At 37.0% G+C, this 16,425-nt stretch overlaps 1 protein-coding gene across 1 annotated transcript in view; it reads left to right on the top strand.

Annotated features, from left to right (window-relative positions):
* Window positions 1-16,425, top strand: part of LOC150107867 (uncharacterized) — a 393,004-nt gene that overhangs the window by 242,636 nt on the left and 133,943 nt on the right. The window contains exon 10 of the mRNA XM_090415366.1: window positions 7,438-7,517. Coding sequence (XP_090271492.1) covers window positions 7,438-7,517 — 80 coding nt within the window. The remainder of the gene's footprint in view (window positions 1-7,437; window positions 7,518-16,425) is intronic.

Below are 16,425 nucleotides of genomic sequence, written 5' to 3' on the forward strand. Positions count from 1 at the left end.
CGAATTCCCTTTTTGACCAATTTTTCTAGTATTTTTATCACCATGCTTGAGATTCTGATTTGTTCTATAATTTGTTCTATAATCTATAATTTGCTACTTCAGTCTTAGAACCTCCCTTATGCAAGGGAATTATTTTGCCCTCTTTCCACTCCCTTGGAACTCCACCAAAGTTGAGACTTAAATTAACACGTTCGCTGCCACGCTACTTCGGCATAGTCTGTTCCCGTACGCCGAGCAATTTCACTTCTTCAAGGTCAGTACAGTAATCTTGTTGCTGGCAGTAAGCGTCATACGAGTATACTCGTAGTTGGCTTGTGCAGAGCATATACCATCTATGAGAATACACAGTTTTGATGCTCGCTCCACAAGCCAAGCATTTTCACTTCTTCAAGGTCAGTACGATAATCTCGTTGCCGGCGGTAAGCATCACACGAGTATACTTGTAGCTGGCTTGTGTGGCTGGTTTACCAACTACGAGTATACTCGTAGTTGGCAGCGAACGTGTTAAAAAGCCTAGTCAAAGGCATTGCCAGTTAATTCCCTTGCACATTCATGCAAAACCCTAGCTGTTATTCTATCTAATCTTACAGTTGTATTTACATTGAGATTCTGCAATATTGTAAGAACCTCCAATTCATCCACCTCTGTTCCTACATAAGTGTCTGTCACATATGTTAAAGCATCATCACTAGGATGATATATCCTTGCAAAATGGTCACTCAGAGCTCAACTATTTTATCCTCTTCTGTCTCCTTGTGACCATCAGCACTCATTAAGGTTAATCTTCCATAGTCCTTACTCTTACTTGCCAAATAACAAAGAGCTCTTTGGGATTTCCTTTGGCCTGCTGGGCTAGATTCTTCTCGTAATCTGATTTTGTCTTTCTTGCCATGTTGGTCAACTTTCTTACCTTAGCTTTGTACTGTTCATAAGTTTGCTGGTCACCTTTCTCTTGATATACCTTCCACAGCATTTTCATTTTCTGCAGCTTGTACTTAATGATATCACTCATCTATCTAACTCCTACTCGATTAACCCTCCTAAGTATACAATTTAATATATATATATTTAAATATATATATTAAATATATATTATTATTACGTGACACCTCCAGGGAGTCCTAAGACTCATCGAGGGAGGGCACCTACTCTACATCTCTCCATCTCCATCATCATCTACACCAGTGCCATCTATTGCCTACCACCACCACTAGTATTTTCACAGACGATCACAAACATTCATGCCCACGTTGGGATTCGAACCCACAGCCTTTTGGCTGGAGGCGGACACACTAACCACTCGGCCAACCAGGCCAGCAAAAAAATTGGTGGAATTGTGAAATTTAAGACTTAATCTAAAACATCCGTATAAACAAAAATGGCTAGAACATTTAAATCGAATGGACAACAGCAGACTATCAAAAATATTATACAGATACAAAATAAGTGGAAAAAGAAGAATTGGAAGACCAAGAAAGAGATGGCATGAGACCGGAACAGGCCACTTGGCCTAAAATCCATGTTAGGAAGAATAAGAAGGAGAAGACCTTAAACATCCATTTCATCAGTGTGCGTTTCTCCTCAACCTTCAGGCAATGGAACGATTCTCTTGTTCTTCATAAATGAAAAGGGATTACCAAATCATACTGCTTCCTCTAGATGATCTTTTGCCATAACATCCTTACCCTGCTGTGTTTTATGCCATGGTACAGATTTAAGCTTCTTCCTAAGCATGTTTTAATTACTTGTCTTGTAGTTGCACATGTACCACTTCTTGACAGAATATTCCTCATGTTGTACAATCTCCCAAGTCAAGACCACATGGTTACTTCCACTAATGGGAGGCGTTGTAGTCAGCTTGGTTATGGATAGCTCTTCTGATCCTATGACCAGGTCCAACACCCTTCCACCCCTATTCCCCCTCCATAACATACTGCCTTAAGTAATTATCTTTTAGTCGGTGTATAAATTCAATTTCCTTCCTGCCATGTGATCTTTCTTCCTTCCAGTCTATATTTCCATAGTTTAAGTCCCCCCACTTGACCTTGTACAAATTGAGTGCTTCATGTGTTCCAGATTATCTGTGGAGGTCTATCTGTGGTTTGCAGCAATAACCAACTGTATATTTTCTTATTGGCCTTAATTTCACACCAGATTGCTTCAAAGGAACAGCCACTTTCTCGACTGTCTCCTATTCTTTTATGGCTGCAATTCATCTACTATCATCAGCAGTACTCCTTCTCCCATCCTATTTTCTCTATCTTTCCTGAAAATACTAAACCCTTCACATTCAGTCCCTGTAACTACATCACCTACTGTTAGCCAAGTCTCACTAATGCCTATAACTTTTGGCAAAGCTGCATTAACTAATGCCAAAAATTCCATTCTCTTGTTCCTGTTACTTCTGGCATTAGTATATACAAACTTCAGCATCCCTTTAAGCCACAATGAACCTTTACTTAATTGACTACCATATTCAATATTTTTGCTTGAGAGACTAGATTCCACACTTGGTCATTCTCACACTCACTCGCCTCATTAGTGCCTTCGCACAAACTCACTTACTTCCACCCTAATTGCTTAAGTTTTACTGGATTTGCACTTCAGCATGCTCGGTTAATAAAGCTCTCTCTCCAGACACTTAAGACCATAACCATTTATATGCAGTCCATCAGCAATGTACAAATCCTGTATCATTCCTTCTACACAATCTACATATAGACTCATTGGCTACCAACGACCTGCTCCTTAGTTCGCCTCTATCATAGCATAGTAGGAGACTGACAATCTTCACTTTCTAACTCTACAGTTTTGCTTCATCTAACAACTGCTTTACATCCTCCCTCATAGAATATTTCTCGCCTCTCAAATCATTTCCTTCAACTTACTTTTTTGCATCCAGATGGCATGACTAATATCATGAATTTTTGCTCTCAGGAAACAGGAATTTTTCACATTTTCGTTAAGTACTTCCTCGTTCATTGAGTCTCCATACATAGTTTTCTTCTTAACTTGTTTTTCTTGTTTGTTCAATCTGACTTTATTATTCCTTTGGACTACATTCTTCTTTCTCTTTTCAGCCCTGCTAATCTCTTATCGCTTCTGCAGTACTGTGATGCTGTATGGATGTGAAAGTTGGACCCTGAGAAAGAGTGAAAGAAGAAAGATAGATACATTTGAATTGTGGGTTTGGAGATGCTTACTAAGAATACCATGGACTGCAAAGCAAACAATAAATATCAATAAATCAATGATAGACAGAATAAAGCCAAATTGCTCCCTTGATGCTGTGATCATCAAGCAAGAATTGTCATACTTTGGACATATTATGCAAGCAAATGACAGTCTGGAGAAGATGGTGATGCTTGCTAAAGTTGATGGAAGCAGGAGAAGAGGAAGACTAAGAATTAGATGGGTGGATGGATGGAGTTAAAGAAGCAACTGGAATGCGCATGGAAATTCTGAAATATATGGCCAGGGACAGATCTGAATGGAGAATGTGTGTTCAGAGAATCACCAGGAGTCGAAAATGACTCGATGGAACATAACACACACAGATTTCTTTATTAATGTCCATTTCGTTCTCCTCTATTTCCACAGCCTCATGTTCAACATAAATAACATCATTTTCCATCTTTCCATCAGTATTTGATGCATGCTTATCAGCTAACAGACGTTTACTTTGGATACACTTAATACGCTCTCTCTCTCTCTCTCTCTCTCTCTCTCTCTGCAGTTTCAATTTCCTTCCACATATTCTTTAATTTTCTCAACGAACGCATTTTGGACATACTGCACTGAATAAAATTTTGCAAATTCAAATTGCCGGACAACTTGGTCTTTGCCACCATTGTTCATCGCATTGGTGCCATGCTGACAATATCACAATAAAAATGTTATAAATACACTAACTTTCTAATGAAAAAGCACAATAAAAGAGATCATCATCATCATCGTCAATTTCCTGCCACGTACCCTCAAAGGGGTGTACAGGATATGATAGTACTACATGAAAAAAATTACATCATTACTAACTTCCTATCTACAATTTTCCTCCAAATCAGTCTGTTACTTGTCAAGACTCCAATATTATCAGATCTTATATTTCTATCGTCTAAGGCACTTTGTACCGTATCAATCCACCTATATCTTGGTCTTCCTCTGGGTTGTTTTCCTGCCAACCTGGCAGAGAACACTTGTTTTGCTAATCTTTCCTCTCCCATTCTATTTAAGTGACCATACCACCTGAGATTAGCTCTGCTAATGCATTCCTGGATGCTGACAGTGTCAAGTTCTTTCCTAATATCCTCATTTTTAATATGATATTGCCATTGATGCCATCTGTTCACGCCGCTAATCTTTCTCAGGACTCTCATATCTGCGGTCTCCAGTCTTTGGTCAGGTGTTTTACTTCTGACCCAGCTCTCAGATCCATAAGTTAAAACTGGTTTGAACACTGTCTTGTATACAGCTAATTTAGTGTTCTGACTAATTTCTCTCTTATTCCATATGAATTTATTCAATTGACTTCCCACCATACCAGCTTTGCTGATTCTGTTGTCTATTTCTATATTTAATTTACCATCTTCAGTAAAAATCGTCCCTAAGTAGCTGAAATATTTTACTTGTTCCACAGGTTCTCCATTCACAACACAGTTGACATTTTCAATGATTCTGCCTATTTTCATTGTCTTTGTCTTTTTATTGCTGACCTTCATACCATATCTATTACAACAGCTATTCAATTTAGTCAGAGAATCTTGCAGACTTGTAGCAGATTTATTGAGAAGTATAACATCATCTGCATAAAGCAAAGAGCTGACATTAACATCTCCAATTTTGATATCATGTTTAATACCACTTTCCTTCATAATGTGATCCATATAGATAATGAATAACAGAGGGGATAATGTACATCCTTGTCTCACACCAGATTTAACATTAAACCATCTTCCTGTACTTCATTCAATTCTAACTGCTGACTCACAACTCAAATAAAGACTAAGTATTGCTTGATATAATGTCCCATTGACACCATCTAACTGCAGCGTATTGAATAGCTTCTCTCTTGGCACCTTGTCATATGCCTTTTCCAAATCGACAAAACTTAAATACAGATCTTTGTTATATTCCCATGCTTTCTCAACTATTTGTCATAAAGTGAAGATCTGATCCTGACAGAGTCTATTTGGCCTGAATCCAGCTTGTTCTTCACCAAGGTTTTCTTCCACAATTCTTCTCAACCGTTTCTCAAGTATACTTGCATAGATCTTGCCAGGAACACTCAGTAGTGAAATACCTCTGTAATTCTCACATTCAGTTTTATTTCCCTTTTTATATATTGGTACTATGAGAGCTCTACTCCAATCATCGGGAATTCGTCCCTCTGTCCAGGCTTTCTGAACTATGCAGTGCAGCCACTGTAAGACTTTTATACCACCATACTTCAGCATTTCTGGTCGAATATCATCTACTCCTGATTAAAACTGCTAAATGAAACAAGCATCACTGCTTGTTTCATTTAGCAGTTTTTCTAGGTAATTACTCCATACTTCAAGGATATCTTTTTCTTCCATTTTCATGTCACCTTTATCATCTCTAACTCCTTTTACAGCACTCTTTCCTCCATTCCTAAGCTTCTTCAACAAACCTCCAGAATATTTTGCCACCTTCTTGATATTTATTTTCTATATTCTTGCCAAAGTCCTCCCATGACTTTTGTTTAGCTAGTTTTACACAGTGTTTAGCATTCTTGCATTTGTCTCTATATTCTCTAAGAGCACAAGCTGACTTATTTGACAGAAATGTTTGATATGCTTTCTTCTTTTCCTTCACTGCCTCTTTAACTTCCTATGTTCACCAGGGAGTTCTGATTTTTTTATCCTTACAGACAACCTCACCACATGCCTCTCTGGCTGAATCAATCAAATCAAATCTTCAGAGCTTGCCACTAAATCTCCAAGGTTTGATTCCTGTTCTCAAACTCTTTCATTTTTTCTTCAATAATCTTTGTGTATTTTAGTCTACAGTTCACATCTGAGAGCTGCTCAACTTTTACTCGCTTTAAAGCTTTCTTACATGTCATTCTTTTCGATATGAAATTCAATTTTCTCCTGCTCAAGACTAAATAGTGATCACTTCCAATTTCAAATCCTCTGTACACTCTGGTGTCCTGCACCAGGGATTAAACATCACTATCAACAATAACATAGTCAATGATACTTTTCTTATTCCTTGCCTCTTCTCTCCATGTGAATTTATTGACATTTTTATGTTGGAACATGGTGTTAGTAATAACCAGTCCATGAACTGAGCAGAAATCCAACAGATATTTGCCATTATTATTGGCTTTGCTCTTTTCTCCAAATTTTCCCAAAATATTTTTGTATGTCTTACAATCATATCCTACTCTGCTATTTAGATCCCCAACAAGGACCAACTTTTCCTTTTTCATTGTGTCAGTTGCTTTTTCTAAAGCCTCAAAAAAATTCCTGCACTTCTACCTTAGTAGAACCTTCTGTGGGAGCATAGGCACAAATAAGTCTCATTGTCCAGTTCCCATTCTCATATTTGCTCACATTATTAGACTGAGTGCCATTCAAGAAAATTAGCCTCGTATTTTGTGTTGAATACTATATCTACTCCTTCTTTTTCTCGATTGTCATTACCTGAATATAACATTTTGTATTTATTGCTCAGAAAGATCTCACCAGTTTTTGTCTTTTTTGTTTCAGTCACCCCTATTATGTTGATCTGGTACTTATCTAATTCCTCAGCTAGCTCCATTTCTTTGCCATTCAGGCTTCTTACGTTGATAGTACCGATCTTTAACTCTGGTGATGTTGAGTTGGGGTTTGTTTTCAGATTTGTTCCAGTAGCTGACTTTTCACTCTTCACCCTGGTTCCCTGGCGAAAACAACGGGGGGGGGGGGCCTTGTTTAACCGAGCAACGCCCCAGCCTGCATGAAGTCATGTTGTACCATCATTTTTTTTATTTTGGTTTAACCAATAAGAATACAATTTGGTCGGCTAAATCCCAAATTGCCAGCCCATCCTCGTTCGTTCAGTATCCAAGTAGATACCCAACAGGGTGCACCACGAGAAGGTGAGGATTGGACATTAGGTCAGAAGACCTGGTCGGTTCTCCGCATTCCTTTAAAGGCTATGTGGAGGTCTTCTCTCAGTTATACAGAGAAGACCTCCACATACAGAGATGACCCTTAAGCACCCCAATAAAAGATAAAAATCACAAATTTTACACGAGCACTAAATTGCACGGCCACTTACAATATAATCTCCCATTAACATATTGTTTTGTGTAATAATAAAATCATAGTACTTTTAGAATTGTGATTTAAAAATTTAGATATAATCTTATATCTGTTTGCATTTCTTTAAATATATGTTAATATAGCATCTGATATATCTGTTTTGAAGGATGAATATGACTGTTGCCAACACACACAGCTCGATTGTGGATACTTTGATTACTTATGCTGACTGGTTTTTTCCTGAAGGTTAGTAACCAATTCTTCATTTTAAGCTTATATAGAAACATCAACTCTAATGTTCAAATTTTGATTTCTTATTTTTAATCATCATCATCAATTTCTTGATATGTAGCCCCAAGGGGTGTGCTATTTTTAAATAGCTGCTATTCTAAATATTGTTATTATTATTCAGGTATCTCCATAGAGTCAGAAGACTCATCACAGGAGATCCATTATTCTCACACTAGTCATTATTCACACAATGCCTATCATACCTCTCCTTAAACTCATTCATTGATGAAGCAATCACAACCACCTCTGGCTACCCATTCCATCCACCAAGCAAAAAAAAGCTAGTTCTAACACCCTTGCTAATCACACTCTTACAATTTCTGTGGGTGGCTCTTCATTCTCTCCCTTGTTCCTGCCATGTTCTGAAAAAAAGTCTTCAATGTCAATCCTATAAAATAACTTTAATAACTTATATCATGTCTCCTCTTAACTGCCTTTCAGCTAGGTTTTTAAGCCCACAAATCTTATTCTATTCTTATAATGAGCATTCCATAGACCTGTTACTCGCTTCTGGATCCTCCCTACCATTTCTTCTTCCCCACATCACAGAATCTGGATGTCCATATCTGTACACAGTAGTCCAGATGTGGGATTTTGGGATCATTCATATATATTTATTTATTTATAAGGCCTTATACAGGGGAACAATTATGTCTCTATCCCTGCTTGTCAGTGTGTTTTTTCAACAACACATAATCAGATTTGCTGTTTGGAAATCTTCGCAATATGACCTCTAAACTTCAACTCCCTGTTTACAGTCACCCCCAAATATCTAGCCTCATTAATTTCCTGCAGCTCAGTTCTGTCAATATAGTACACATAGTGTGATCTCTTCTGCCCCAAGTGCATGCATTACTTTGCATTTGACCACATTAAACTGGCAGCCATTTACCTTTGCCATACTGCTTGTTTATTTATGTCTTCTTGCAGGATCTCTACATCACTTTCATTTTCCATCACTCTTCCCAGTTTTGCATCATCAGCAAATAACATTGAGTGTTTCCCATCAAATCATTTCTTATATCATTGATATACAAATTAAACAACAGAGGACCAAGTAGTGAGCCCTGTGGAACACTACTGTGACTTCCTTTTCCTAGATGCAACTCCTCCATAAATCATTCTGATTTTTGTCCATTAGCCACCCTCTAATCCATATCACCAGATTTATATCCATTCCCATTTGATCCAATTTATGCAACAGAGTTCTATCTGGAATCCTGTCAAATGCATTTGTAAAATCCAGCAGCACACCGAGTTGCCATTTCACTTATCTAACTTCATTGTCATTTTACTATATAAAAAAAAAAGTGAGCTCATTACATGTACTCTTCACAAAATGTGATACTCTATATGTTGTCCCATATAGAGTATCATATTCCTACATAAACCCACTCCTGAGTTCTATCTTTCCCCAATTTCAACAATACCTTAACCACTGCTCCAGGGATACTGATCAGCCTACAATTTGCTACTTCTATCTAGAAGTTTCCTTTATGCAGTAGGACTATTTTATTCTCTTTCTACTTCAATGGCACCTTCCCAGTACTTAATCTTAAATTAAGCAGCTTGGTTAGAGGAACTAATAATTCCTTTCACACTCTCATAATACGCAGGCAGATATGAAGTCTAATCCTATGGCTATGTTCTCATTGAGGTTCTGCAATATTCAATATTTATTCTCTAATTCATTAAATGTCATATCCAGCATGGCAATGTCAACCTAGATCAGGCATGGGCAACCTTTCCTAGTTCGGGGGCCAAATTATCATTCTGCCTCCAAGTCGAGGGCTGGGCCAAATTATTAAATAAAATAAATTAATATTAAATGAATTAAAACAAGTTGTGCTTCATATTTCATTATTTATAATATAATGCTTTGGTATAAAGCTCTACATAAATTTTATAATATAATTAACGACATTACAATTTAATGTGAAGATTGGCCTTGTACTTCAACTACGAGACTATCAATATTGATGTTAATATTACTTAAGGATAATCGCATAGAATTTTCGAGGTTTTCGTCCGTTATTCTTGTCCGAATTTTTTATTTATTGTATTTCATCCTCAAAAAAACTGTTCACACATATATGTGCTGCTAAAAAGACAAATGATTTTTCTTGAAAAGGTGTGTAAATTTGTATATTTTTCTTCCACCAAATAAAATTTATAAAAATCCATCAAAGCAATGCTGTTTAATTGTGATTTTAGCACTAAATCTGCCTGAAGCTTAATAAGTTCCATCTGTAAGTTTTCTGGCACATTATTTACATCAGCATCTATCGGACAAGCAAATATAGCGAATGTGGAGTCTTTGGTTTTGAAGTCGGCAAACCTTGTATCAAATTGCTCTATTAGTGCTTTCAGTTCATCTCCATAACAATTATAAGGGATATTTTTATGAGGTGCTATAGTAGGAAAATGATAAAAATTTTTAGCTCTTATCTGACTTTCCAGCAATCTTAGTTTATTATAAAAAGCTCTGACATGTCCATGCAGTTCATGAACCAGTTGTCCTTGTTTTTGCAATTTAAGATTCAGTTCGTTTAGGTATCCGGTGGCATCTACAACGAATGCTAAATCACACCCCCAGTCATTATCTTTTACTTGGTTAATTGTGTTTCCTTTTATGTCCATAAAATCTGCAATGTCTTATCTCAGATCATAAAATCGGTTTAACATTTTACCTTTACTCAACCACCTCACTTCACAATAATAAGACACATCTTCATAATCCGAAAATAGGTCTGCCAAATACTTCTTAAATTGGCAGTTATTAAGTGCATGTGACTTAATAAAGTTAATACTGGCTACTACAACTTCCATAACATTTGTGAATTTAATCGATTTTGCACACAGATTTTGTTGGTGGATAATGCAGTGAAAATTTGTTACATTTTTCCGGATGGATCTGTAGTTCTATTGCTCTTTCATGAACTATTCCAATAAATCCCTTCTGTGCACCAACCATTGCAGGTGCTCCATCAATGCATATGCCAGATAGTGAACTCCATTTAAGCCCAAACCTCTCGAAGACTGTGTTGACTGTTTCAAATATATCTTCACTGGTAGTTGTTCCTTTTAACGGCCAAAGCGCCAATAATTCTTCTGTGATGTTGAAATCCACATCAACTCCTCAAATAAATATTGCTAGTTGTGCTGTATCGGAGGCATTGGTGCTGTCATCCAAAGCAATTGGAAATGCTTCCAATCTAGCAATCTTCTCTTTTAAACTTTTTTTGATATCATCAGCCATAATTTCTATCTGTCGGACAACAGTACATCTCGACAAATGAATATTCTCGAAGTCTTTTTTCTTTTCACGCCATATTATACTTGCAACATCCAGCAGACATTCTTTGATAAATTCTCCTTCACCAAATGACTTAGAATGCTTAGCAATTTTTTCGCTTACCACAAAGCTGGCTTTGACAATGCTGTGGTGCTGTGTTCTTTGTTTGTTGAACATTTGATGCTGGGTATCCAAGTTCTTCTTCAACTTCTGTATTTCATCTTTTCGTAGTTGTCCCTCAATTTTTGGGTGATCCGCATGCCTCGAAGTAAAGTGTCTCTTCAAGTTGTATTCTTTGTTGATGGATACGAATGCGTTGCACAGCAAACATACAAGCAAACCTTTATTCTGAATAAAATAATAATTCTCCATCCAGTTGTCTTGAAATTGACAATTCTCTGCATCTACTTTTCTTTTTTTTTGCAATAGCCCCTGACATTGTCCCAAATTTATAAGCGATATTCAGGACTGTCAAACAAAACTGTCTTCTACGCTGCAGGCACTGAACATAGCACAACACCAATGCAAGTACCGAACTGACACGTTGTAACACGTTCACAAAGTGAGACTAGTCAAAGTGAGAAAGAGACCTTGGTTGGAGAAAACATAGTGTGTCTTGCGCAAGTCATATGACGTCAGCTTAATGTGAGTTAGTAGAACACACCATGTTTTCTCTCACCATGAATCAGAGAAACTTCGCTGAAATAGATTAGGGCTGAATCCAGCCTGTGGGCCGGGGGTTGCCCATATGTGATCTAGATGGTAAACACTTCCAAGATGATTAGTCAATAATTCAACTTTACTTCCTCACTATCAGCACTCATCCTTCCATAGTTATCTTACTTACTACATAGCAAAAGAAACCCAAATTTCAATCCAGCTAGTTAGAATTGGTAACTCATCTTTGATTGAAAAGCCCTGATAAAGGTTCCTCCAGCCACACAGGATTTGAACCAATGTCTTTCCAACCAACCAGAGAACTGTCAAAACATGTTCCGATGAACTGGCAATATCAAAAAAGTTAACAAAATGTGTTTTTTTGCAAGTGTGGCATTAAAATGTCCGAGAGGAAGACCAGAATCTAGGTGGATTAATACATTAAGAAGTGCCTTATAAGACTGAAATATAAATCTGACAATATTAGAGTCCAGACAGATAACAGATTAATTATCTTAATAACTTGTATGCCCTGGGGATATATATCAAGAATTTCATGAGGGAGATGATGATGTATGCCAAAGTAAAATTTAATATTTATTAATCATAAATACAATGGTGGTCTGAAAAGTTCTCGGCCTCAACCATAGACAGCAACACTATTGGCAAGATTTTTTTTTTTTCTAAGTTGGTACATATGCCATAAGCATCCATGTGAAATTGCAGGTCATTCTATCAAGAAGTTTGTATTATAGAGCTGTCTAAAGCAAAAGTGTAGTCTGTATCCCTTGAAATGGATAAAATTCAGTATCGTGCGGTCATAAAATTCTTTGCAAAAGAAGGTTTAATGCAAAAAGAAATTCACTTGAAGTTCATAAAAGTTTATGGACACTCTTCTCCTTCATTTTTGACAATTAAGAAATCGGCTGCCGAGGTGGCCTTACCAGCCTTGAAGATGATCCATGTGAAGGATGTCCAAAAAGTGTAACAACACTAAAAATCGTTGATCAAGTGCACGATGCAGTATTGGATGACCGTCGAGTCAAAGTGCTTGAAACTACTGAGACTATAGGCATTTCAAAAGAACATGTAGGATATATTTTGCATGAAGAATTGCAAATGAAAAAGCTTTGCACAAGATGGGTGCTGCGCTTGCTCCAGCAGATCAAAAACGCACTCGCATGAAAATCTCTGAACAGTGCTTGGAGTGTTTTAACAAGAATAAAACGATTTTGTGCATCGATTTATTACTATGAATGAGACTTGGATTCACCATTACACACCAGAATCCAAACAGTGGACAGAAGCCAGTTGTTCAGCACCGAAGAAGACAAAGTCAGTTCCACATCAAAGTCAGTAGGAAAGGTCATTGCATTGGTGTTTTGGAATGCTAGAGGCGTTTTGTTTATTAATAATCTTGAAAAGGGTAAAAGAATAACTGGGGAATATTATTCCGATATTTTAACCAGACTAGACGAAAAAATTCGTGAGAAAAGACCCGGTTTGCAGAAGAAAAAAAATCATCTTTCATCAGGACAATGCACCTGCACACAAAGGTGTTTTGGCACTTTGAAAATTAAGGAATCTGTACCATGAATTGTTGAAACATCCACCCTATTCCCCACATTTGGCTCCCTCTGACTTCTGTCTCTTCCCAAAACTAAAACTATTCTTCACTGGTTAGTGTTGTTCTTCAAATCAAGAGGTGATTGCAGTATAGAGAGATATTTTGCAGATCTTACTGAGAACCACTACAGGGATGGGATAATGGTGCTGGAGCATTGCTGGAATAAATGTCTTAAGGGAGATTATGTTAAAAAATGAAAATAATTTTGAAATTAAAAATTCGTTTTTTCATTGTTAGGCCAAGAACCTTTCAGACCACCCTCGTATTTCATTTTATGTATCATGAAACATCAATTGGAATTCAAATTCAAATCATCATGAAATTTTTCTATTCACATATTTAATACTAGCTAGACAGAACTGATGAACAATTTTCACTAATAAAAATTTGAATACCGAAGAAACAGAAAAATATGTGCGTTACAATAGAATTCTTCTAAACATGCTATCCTGGCTACTATGTGATAATTTGTTTTAATATATTATTTTAATGTGTTTTATTATTGTAATATGTTTTAATACATTATCCTTAAATGTTTTAAAATTATTTAATACAATGAATGATAATAATTTCCCATACCTTTTTTGAATAGAAAGATAGTTATTATAATTTAAGATTGTATGATGGAGTAAGGATTCAGTACTTTCTTTGAATAAATGAATAACTTTAAAAGTACAGTTATGTAAAAGTTTAGTATTATTTCATTGTGTATGTGTCAACGGTTGTCACAAAACCAAACCAGACAATCTTGGTAAGCTGGATATAGCTCTGATTAGAACAATCTGATTAGAAACACATTTATTAATATTATTATTGCACCCTCCATTGAGTCGGCAGACTCATCATAGGAGGTTCATTCAACTGACAACATATTTATCATCTGTTTATCTGTATGTTCACTGGACATCCACAGATGCCGTATGGTCACTCCGATGCTCAGTGATGTGCCGCACCAGGCCTCACCATACAGTCCTGTTGTTTGCTTTTCTGGAGACTTCAACTCTCTGAAGATTAGTTGCTCCACACACACCATCCATCCATCTCATTGATGGTCTAACCCCCTCCCTCTTTTTCCAGGAACTTTACCTTCTATTACTGTTCTGTAAAGTCCTCCTTCCATCCTTTCAATGTGTCCAAAATATTTTAACTTTCTTTTGTCAATATCCTTAAGGAGCCTTAAAGTTCTACTGATCTTTTCTAACACCCATTCATTTGTATGCCTTTCGGTGTATGATATCCTTGACAGCCTTCTGTAGCACCAGATCTCAAAAGCAGATATCCTTTTCTTATCTTCTTTAGGTTCCAAGTCTCACATCCATAAGTCGCTGTTGGAAAAACAACTGAATCCAAAATCTTCAACTTTGTTCCCATGGAGATAGATCCATCCTTCCAGATTTCAGACAAGTCTCTGACTGTTGTTTTAGCCATTCCTAACCTTCTTCTGATGTCTTCTGAACAGCAATTCTTCATATTTATAATAATTAATCTCAGGTACTCAAACTTGCTGACTTCCTCAATTCTTTTTCCATTAAGGTAAACTTGTTTCTCAGGAGCTTCCCTGTTTGTATTTCCTTTGAGAACCATAATCTTTGTCTTGCTATGATTTAGTTGAGGTTCTCTGTTATTACTCATCTTGTTAATTATGTCAAGAATTTGTCCTAGTTCTTCCATGTTATTACAAAGGAGTATTGTAACATCAGCATACCTCAGATTACTGATCAGTCTACCGCCTATCCTAATTCCTGTCTTGAGCTTATCCAATGCTTCACGCATGATGTCCTCCGTATATATACTAAACAAGTGAGGAAAAAGTAAAGATCCTTGCCTTACTCCTTTTCCAACCTGAAGCCAATCAGTCAATCCAACACCCGTTCTTACTGTGTTTCTTGCTCCCTGTACAAGTTGGTTATCAAAGGTGTTGAGGAAAATCCATTCTTTTCATTACTTCCCACAGTTTGACATGCTGAACACAGTCAAAAGCTTTAGAGTAGTCTAAGAAACACATTACCAGAGGAAGTCTAAATTCTTTATATTTTTCTATGATTTGTCTAAGCCAAAGGATCTGATCTCTGGTGCCTTTACCTTTCCTAAAACCTGCTTGTTCCTCAGGCATCTCTGCCTCAACTTTGGCCTCAATCCTATTTAGCATGATCTGCAAAAAAATTTTGCTTGCATGAGATACTAAACTAATAGTTCTATAGTTGTTGCACGCTTTCATAACTCCTTTCTTGTGTAGTGGTATGAAAACAGACTTCGTCCAGTCTCTAGACCATGATCCTGTCTCCTATATCCTTGTAACCAATCTATGAAACACTCTTATACCTCCATCCCCTGTGGCCTTAATTATCCCCTGGGATTTCATCTGTACCTGGTGCCTTATTGCTGTTAAGCTGCTTAACTGCTCTTTCAACTTCATGCCTAAGTGGAGGAGGTTCCAAATCAAAATTTTCATGGTGAGAGGGCTCCTCCACATTTTCTTTATCTACTCTACTGCACAGTTCCTCACAATATTCTTTCCATCTGTTTTTGATTTCCATTTCTTCTGTGAAGTTGAATTGTTCATATTTGGTCTAATGTATTAAAACTGAAAACTTTATTAATAAGATATAATAAATTTAGTTTAATCCTTTATCCAAGTGTGAGCAAACAAAGTTTGCGCCTGAAAGTATCTTCAGGACTGGGGTAAGGTGGTACAACACTAGGACACTCTTTGCAAAGGTGGAGCAAGCTACCAACACTCCTATCTCAGTATCTCCCATAATGCAAAACACATCTCCTTGCAGATATGTCTAATGTTATGCATTAAGGGAAGGGCCACAACCCAGACTAGTTTTGACCTTCAGTGGGAGCAGGCCCAAGTGGAGATACCAGGCAAAAGCATTAGCAGGTCATCTCTACCTATAGGAATTGCCAAATGGTGTGCCACCCTTTTTTAATAAATTACTCTGCATTAGCGATAAAGAGAGGGCATGAAACAGACAAGATGATAGTTATGGTGGGTACGAATGACCTGAGAGGTAGTATAAATCGGGTAGGAAAAGATTTAAGAACATTATTAGATATTGTGAAGAGGAAAAGTGTCAATGGGAGAATAGTGTGCGTGCTGCCTCGTTTTGACAATTACGAGTTAAGTAGACGAGCAATGATAATGAATGATATGATTGCAAGAATGTGCAGAAAAAGAGGTCTGGAGTTTGTTGATGTTTGGAGTGTGTTTGAAGGAAAAAGGCAGTTGTATGCTAGAGATGGACTGCATCTTAACATGGAAGGACATAAGCGATTGA

The sequence above is a fragment of the Typopeltis vanoorti genome, chromosome 3 (assembly GCF_054136105.1).
Source record: "Typopeltis vanoorti isolate ZY-2024b chromosome 3, IOZ_Tvanoo_1.0, whole genome shotgun sequence".
NCBI lineage: Eukaryota > Metazoa > Arthropoda > Arachnida > Uropygi > Thelyphonidae > Typopeltis > Typopeltis vanoorti.